The sequence below is a fragment of the Cornus florida genome, unplaced genomic scaffold, assembly GCF_030987335.1.
Source record: "Cornus florida cultivar Cherokee Brave unplaced genomic scaffold, ASM3098733v1 CherokeeBrave_3.0.0_Hap2_Chr10, whole genome shotgun sequence".
NCBI classification, from domain to species: Eukaryota; Viridiplantae; Streptophyta; class Magnoliopsida; order Cornales; family Cornaceae; genus Cornus; species Cornus florida.
In genome coordinates this window covers 80,063,451-80,071,974 of record NW_026775580.1, presented here as the reverse complement: position 1 = coordinate 80,071,974, position 8,524 = coordinate 80,063,451, and the positions used below count along the sequence as shown (strand labels likewise).

The 8,524-nt window shown below is 32.9% G+C and overlaps 1 protein-coding gene across 1 annotated transcript; it reads left to right on the top strand.

The window, feature by feature from the left end:
• The first annotated feature begins 4,402 nt into the window (after positions 1-4,402).
• Positions 4,403-6,886, top strand: LOC132278919 (beta-amyrin 28-monooxygenase-like). Its single transcript, XM_059780825.1, has 3 exons — positions 4,403-5,387; positions 5,948-6,135; positions 6,375-6,886. Exons 1-3 carry the CDS (start codon positions 4,445-4,447, stop codon positions 6,672-6,674), a joined length of 1,431 nt encoding a protein of 476 aa, XP_059636808.1. The 5' UTR covers positions 4,403-4,444; the 3' UTR covers positions 6,675-6,886.
• The last annotated feature ends 1,638 nt before the right edge of the window (positions 6,887-8,524 follow it).

Here is an 8,524-nt window from a genome sequence, read left to right as displayed (position 1 = left end):
TTACTTATCTATATTATATTTCAAAACTATTCCAAATTCATACATGGGGGGAGAGAGAGAGAGAGAGACCAGGGCACTCCGCTGGACTCTTACACCATTCAGAGAAATGTCTAAAAGAATAATAATAATAAATAAATAAATAGAAGCCTTCATTTTTTAACTGCAGGACCGACTTAGGCAGATTATATTTACAGACATTAGGTCTGGTAAAATTTGGCATTTAACCTTACACTTTTGCCATAATTAATTCATAAATTATCAGTCACCCTAGAGAATCAAATTAGCATTGTTTAACCATTATAAGGCATTATTCGGTTGGATTATATGTGACGAAACGAAACCTGATAAGGACTTTAGAACAACCCGATTAATTAGTAATCGTTGAAAGAAAATAATATTTACATCAAAAGCAATTATCTAGTGTTTAAAATTCACCTTTTTTTGGAATATTGAAAATGGTTTGAATGGGAACATTGTCTTCAATTATTAGAAAAGTGTGCCTCCAAAATAATTTGTCATCATCAATGTGAACACTAGATCAAAGTGTGTGATTTGGTAAAGATGTGAAGTGGGAGACACCTTTTCTTTGTGGAAAGATAGTTTGATTTATATTGTAGCGACTTTTTTTTGACAATTTATGGAGTACAAGTGAAGTAATCTCCAAGTAGTTTTCACACTGATGCATATAAACTGTATGCTGAAAAAATATATATTTATATACAAACTAATATAAACAAATTGTATAAAGCCCAATAATCGGGATGCCACAGTTTGGGTACTCAAGGACTCAAAAGTCTTTTCCCACTAGTAATTATGTAATCGAAGGTTTCATATACGATAGTTTATTATTTTTACTGCTATATTTATTCTCATAAAAATCTTATATCTTAAAAAAATTTACCCTAACATATCATTGGTGATATATATATATATATATATATATATATATATTCTTACGAGGTCGTTAAAGATTTATAAACTTACGAGGTCATTAAAGATTTACAAAAAGTAATGCTACTATGAAGTCAGTCTTAAAACAATTATCATGATTTTTTTTTTTGTTATAATAATGTATAAATGTTGAAACATGCATCTAGCTATTTGAAGGAGGATTATATATCAAATTTTCGTACCAAAATTCATTTACATTGAATGCACGAATCTGTCAAACTTTTACATTATCTTTCTTTTGACTTCATATAACCAAATTAAACTATAGTTTTTTTTTTATAATCTTGTATAATTTTATTTTATAATATTTGGAACTGATTTTTTTTGCAATGAGATAGATTACTTTAATATTCGCTAAGTGACGATTTAATTTGTGCATTATTTATTTTATCCAATATGTGCTAATTGAAATAAAAGTTTCACAATTTTTGTGTTTTTATATATATAAAAATATAATTTACATGCTTAATTTAAAAAATATAAGGTAAAGAAGAAAATTAAAAACAAAATGAATGACATGTTAAACTTCCAAAAGGCCCGATGTATATATATATTTTTTGGATAAAATACAATGACACCCCCTGAGATTTCTCATTCAGATACAAGTTGGTTTATTTTTGGACAATGACATCTTTTGTCAAAAATTAAAACAACCCCTTAAAATTTATAAAAAGTCAATATTACCCTTTAATATTTTATTAATTTAAATTATAAAATATCAAAACTTTTAAATGACGCTTTTACCCTTATACACTCTTTACACACACACACACACACATATGCATATATTATATGTATATTAGGGGTGGCAAAATGGGTCAGAAATCATCAATTCGCCCATATCCGTCCGCTATTTAATAGTCTTGAGTGAACCATATTTAAGATGAGTCAAAAATGGGTTGAGTAATTTTTAATCACTTAATTTGAGGGTCAAGATGGGTTGTTCAACTCATATTTCACCCAGCACATAATAAACACATTAAACACACATCTATTCTATATTACACTCAACTCATTTCTCTCTTTAAAATTCAGTCACTCAAGATTAGGGCTGCAAGTTGGGCTGGCCCAACCCAGCCCAATCCCAACCCAAGCTTAACCCGAAATCGGGTTAGGTTGGGTCAACCCAAATTTTTTGGACTGCTTTCCTGGTTTAATTTTTTTTTTTTTCCAAATATGTAAATTACATTTTCCTTTTCCATGTTTGTAAATATCAAAATTTTTAAGAAAATTTTATTTTTTAAACATCAATATTTTGGGTAGGTCGGTCAGGTTTCATGAGTCAATTTTTTTTTTTTTTCAAATATGCAAATTACATTTTTTTTTTCTATGTTTGTAAACATCAACATTTTTAAGAAAATTTTATTTTTAAAATATCAATATTTCTTCTATTTCCTTCACTTCCCTCTCTAAAACGAGTCGATAAATATTGGTGAATTTGAGATTTTTTTTTTATTTGTTATTAAATAAAATTTTAAAACCTTCCGGGGAAAAAATAATTTAAAAAAAAATAATTATAATTAATAGGTCCACGGGTCATAACAGGTTGACCCTATACATTTTTGATCCGCACATTTTCAATCCAATCCAAATCTGGCCCAACCCGCCCATTTGTCACCCCTAATATATATGTATATAAATATTTATATAGGTCTAGGTGGTGGATGTCGTGGCCGACCGGATCTTTGGGGTCAGTTTGGGTGTATGATGGTTTGAGAGAAAAATTGGATCTCTTAGATGAATTGTACCCGATAACCTATTTAAACCTCTTCGATTCAAGGGTATTTAAGTCAATTATATTTGTCAATTTTATATCAAAGGTAAATAAAGTAAATTCACCCTTGTTGGGTGTCGATGTCAATTTTATCAAACTTGAGAGGACTTTACTTTTAAAAATAGACTAATCTGGTTGTTCTTTTGCCAAATCTTAAAGGATGTCATTCTTTTTCTTTTCTTTTTTTCTTTTCTTTTTTTTCTTTTTTTTTGTTTCTAAAACTGAATAGTGTTGAATATTGACTTTAAAACCTACAAAAGATGACACATGGTTATGCACACAACTGGTTGGTTCTTAAAAGTTTGCAGCTACCGTATTAGAATAATACTTGCCGGACTCCAACAACCAACGAAGACTATATAAACATTTAATGCCGCTATTCACATCTGATTGTGTTCTTTGAAAAAAAATGCTCGTATATAGTTTACTCTCACTATTTGAATCAGTTGGGGTTGACTCAACCATCATTGACCGCCAGTTTGAGTCAAGTCGGCTCTCGTCCTGGGTTCATACTTTCTGGCCGGCCTATTTCACCGGCCTTGACTCGGATGGTCCATAACTAGCTAGCCACGTCACTTTCTCTACCGTTAAAAATGTATCCACACAAAATTTATGAAATAGATTGTTGTAACTTGTTAAAGTGGTTCTTAATAAATTATTTAGGTTTAATTGTTATGGTTATGTTTATTTATTTATTTATTGTCAAATTACACTTTCTTCCATTGTGATTTGTATATTAATAACACATAAATAACTTCCCTTTGTTAAGGGCAGTGACAAAATAATATTTATTGTAATAAAATATAATAAATATAAAGATATAATCTTAATTACAAATCCAATAAGTTTGATAGGAGAGGGTGATGTTAGCCTAATTTGACAAGCAAGAGGGAGGTAGTGTTAGTGTAAATTAATGAATACTTGAAGAAACTAAAAATGCAACAAATTCAACAACTAACAAAGATTACAGGATTACTTTTTATTAATAAGGAAAATACGAAAATAGTGGGCGTTTATCGACTGAGATAGTCCCAGAATATTCAATAATTTTTTGATATTTAGAATTTTAGATTCAATAAATAGATTGTTAGACTTTTTCTAAAATTCCACTAATACATTCCAATAAATATTTTAATATCACACCGTGCTCTAAATGCTCTCCGTGAAGTCACTGCTAAATAGTAATAAAAGTCGAACGATTTTTATTTTTATTTTTATTTTTATTTTTTCAGGAGGAACATCTTAGAATGGAAAATACTCCAAGACTTGGACACTGTTTTCATTACAACAATTAACCAACTCACTCGAGTTTTTTTCAACCCAGTGAGTTGACCCAGCAACTACCCAATAACATCATCTCTGTCACCTTCCCTGCTTTGTCAGGCTCGGTTACACGAATGTCTACAATAAATTCGTCTATGTTAATAATGACATGGCATTACCGATTTATTAAATACGAATAATATTAAAGGTATAAAAAATTCTCACATAAAATATATTAAACAATTATATATATATATATATATATATATATATATATATATTTTAAAGAATAATAAAGCAAAGCTAGCACAAATTGACTTTGATGTGGCCACTCCCCAAACCTATATTTCCAACTTCTCAATGTCCGCCTTTCACACCTTTCATGTGCCTATATATACGCTCAAACCCAAACTCACATAAACTGCATCATTCATTCCAAAACTAACTTCACAAAACATGGAGTCCTTCTATGTCTCTCTCCTCTGCCTCTTTGTCTTCCTTGTCTCTCTCTCTCTACACTTCCTCTTCTACAAGACCAAGGGCTCCAACCTCCCTCCCGGCAAGACCGGATGGCCGGTCATCGGAGAGAGCCTCGAGTTCCTCTCCACCGGCTGGAAAGGCCACCCCGAGAAGTTCATTTTCGACCGCATGGCCAAATACTCGTCCCAAGTCTTCAAAACCTCACTTCTAGGTGAGCCAGCAGCAGTGTTCTGTGGTGCAGCATGCAACAAGTTCTTGTTTTCGAACGAAAACAAGCTTGTCCAAGCATGGTGGCCGGACTCCGTCGACAAAGTCTTCCCTTCATCCACGCAGACCTCTTCGAAAGAGGAGGCCATCAAAATGAGAAAAATGCTGCCAAATTTTCTCAAACCCGAAGCGTTGCAGCGTTATATTGGCATCATGGATACCATAGCGCAGCGACACTTTGCTTCGGGCTGGGAGAAAAACGATGAAGTTGTTGTTTTCCCTCTGGCCAAGAGGTACACCTTCTGGCTCGCCTGCAGGTTGTTCGTGAGTGTAGAGGATCCGAACCACGTGGCGAGGTTTGCTGATCCCTTCAACATGTTGGCCTCCGGACTCATTTCTATCCCCATTGATTTGCCGGGAACTCCGTTCCACCGGGCCATTAAGGCCTCGAATTTCATCAGGAAGGAGCTGGTGGCGATCATCAAGCAGAGGAAGGTGGACCTGGTGGAGGGGAAGGCGTCACCGACGCAGGATATACTGTCACACATGCTTGTGACGAGTGATGAGAATGGGAAGTTCATGCATGAGTTGGATATAGCTGATAAGATATTGGGGTTGTTGATTGGCGGACATGACACTGCAAGCTCAGCTTGCACTTTCATTGTCAAGTATCTTGCTGAACTCCCTGAGATCTATGAGGGAGTCTACAAAGGTTTATTCTAAATTTTATATATATGTATACATGTACTTGAATTATATATATATATATATATATATATACATGTACTTGGATAAATCTCATTCTATAATATAGTAGGCATATATCACGTACAATAGTAAGGCCTTTAAATTTTACTTAATTTATTATTTTTTTTTTTTTTGGTTTTAGATGGGGTCCTTGGCATAAATTGAGTCTGAGGGCAAAAATAAATATGAGACACTTTTTAGGTTTAATGGGTCAATATGAAAATAATCTTTTATTCTAAATTTATAACTAAAGTTTGAAACAAAGAGAACAAAAGATTTGGCCGTTAGTCAAAAGTGGTTTGCTGAGTCAAATGGTGATGCAATTCGGAGTGATACCATCTTAATTTTTTGATTAATGCTTCTTCATGTCTTTAGCAAATGGACATAATCGGATAGCATATGATTAAGAAAGCTATATAAATAAATATAATACCCCCTCATTTTGAAGACTCTAATTAAATTTTTGGCGGCTTAATTAGAATAATTCATTAATCAGTAAATTTGTTTATCTATTAATTTGAACAGAGCAAATGGAGATTGCAAAATCAAAAGGTCCAGGTGAATTGCTGAATTGGGAAGATATTCAGAAGATGAAGTATTCATGGAACGTAGCATGTGAAGTTCTCAGACTTGCCCCTCCCCTCCAAGGAGCCTTCAGAGAAGTCCTCACTGATTTTATGTTCAATGGTTTCTCCATTCCTAAGGGCTGGAAGGTAATTAATCATAATTCACTCAGATAATTGTCTATGTACTGCACAATATATATATATATATATATATATATATATAGATAATATTAATTTAACCCAGAATTATCCAAAGAGAAATACCATCTAAACCTTCTAGACTGTAACTTAGAAAGTAAAATTAATTTTTTACAATTCATACTTTTACTATTTACATTACATAAAATAATTTCAAGTTGCTTAATTTTTAATTTCTCTTGTTATAGATTTATTGGAGTGCAAACTCAACACATAAAAATTCAGAGTTCTTCCCTGAGCCCGAAAAGTTCGATCCATCAAGATTCGAAGGAAGTGGACCACCTCCATACACATTTGTACCCTTTGGAGGAGGACCTAGGATGTGTCCTGGAAAAGAGTATGCCCGACTAGAAATACTAGTATTCATGCACCATCTCGTGAAAAGATTCCGGTGTGAGAAAATTATTCCCAACGAAAAGATCATCGTCGATCCCATGCCGATCCCGGCCAAGGGCCTTCCAGTTCGCCTCTATCCTCACAAGTATTAATTTGGCAAGATCCATAACCTACTCACAAGAAATTCTAGCTATACATAAGTATAACAATCAATGCAGGTTCATGTACTCTTTATTTTATTATTATAATAATTATTATTATAATTATTTGCCTTATTTCATTTGTTTCCAATATGTCCTGGTTATAAGCCAATGAAGTCTGTTACCAATAAAGAGTAAAATAGAGAAAGCAATAACTTCATAAAGATTAAGATGTAGATCTGTGTGTGTGTGACCAATTGTGTGTGATATATAGTACTAGTAATTAAATTGGTTTAAAAAGTGTGTACAACCTTGGGCCTTGTTTGGGTTATTGAGCTTCAGCACACGTGAATATTTCGTTTATATATATGGATGGTATTGAAATCTAGCGATCCACAATCACTTTATTAATGCTATCATGATTTGTTTTGTGATAAAGAGGTTGTTTGCCACTTCTATGTTCAGCACTATTAATTATACATTTAATCAATAATTTCAAAATGTTGTACAAACTTTACCAAATAGTAAATCGGGGTACGGACGTTAAAAACTATTATGTGAAATTACCCTTATGCCATTATTACTATATAAATATTATTTTAACTGTAAAAGATTTAAGGTGATTTTGTCATATAAATCTTCAAATTTGGCCACTTCAATATTGACCATCTTATCATTAGAATTATCAACGGCAGAGGTTAGTTTGTACAAACGTGCAAACTAGATGGGGGTAATCTTAACATGCCAAAATACAGGGGAGGGGTAGGGCTGTGTGTAAGTGTAAGTTATTCATAGTTTGTCATCATCTCACTTACCTCTCCTAAAGTTTTGATTTATATAACATATTTTCTCCCACCCGATCATTTTGTCCTTTTAATACTTGAAATGACATCAAAAATTTCATAAGCAAAACGAAATCACTGACAAGGGAGGTAAGTGAAATTATGAAACGTATATGGGATATATGTTAAATATTGACAAATCTCGGGAGAGGTGAATAGAATTTACACTATATTTTAAATGCAAAATTTCATACAATGTTTTATTACCCATTCATGACATGAAACTTAATATACCCTAGTGTTATAAGGGGTACTTGTTACACGTTAGATCTGAATAGGAAGTGAAATGGGTATAAATAAGTGGGTATGTAGTACTACCTAATAGTTTAAACTTTTGGATAAATGGGCAAGCACACACCCATTACAGTTAGTATCAGAGCCAAACTCAAGCTTAAATCCGGTGCCACACCAAGCGCTTGGCCCGGAAAGCATCCAAGTGAGCCACTCGAGAAGGCATGGTGGCTCAACCGTAACGAGGGTGTTGTGAGTTCAGGTGGAAAAAAATGTTACAAGGGTACTTGTCTCACATCGCATCCAGATGAAATGCAACACTACCTAATAACTTAAAATTTTGGATACAAACGCACCAGTTACACCTACTGTCTAGTGCTACGTTTTTTGCCTTTCAAATATTACGCCTAGTGTCTAGTGTTACTTTCTTGCTTTTCAAAGTAAAAGGTTTAAGTCTTCAACCTAATAAAAAGTAAGTATAAGAATGTGTGTGTGTACATATATATATATATATATATATATATATATATATATGAAACATAATATTTTTTTCCCCACGGTCCGTGCAAACTATTAACCAAATTAACCTCAATCAGGTTAGGACTAGGACTCACTAAAAAAAGGCTTTCATTAATCGATCTGAAATATATATATACACATGCATGGTTAGTGATGTTACGGAGACACGGACTTGTTTAATTTGTTGTTGTGAGTGTGTGATTTCTTGTGATGTTAAAAGCTTTGAAGTCATTATCATGCTCATTAAGTATATAAGACCTATATATACAT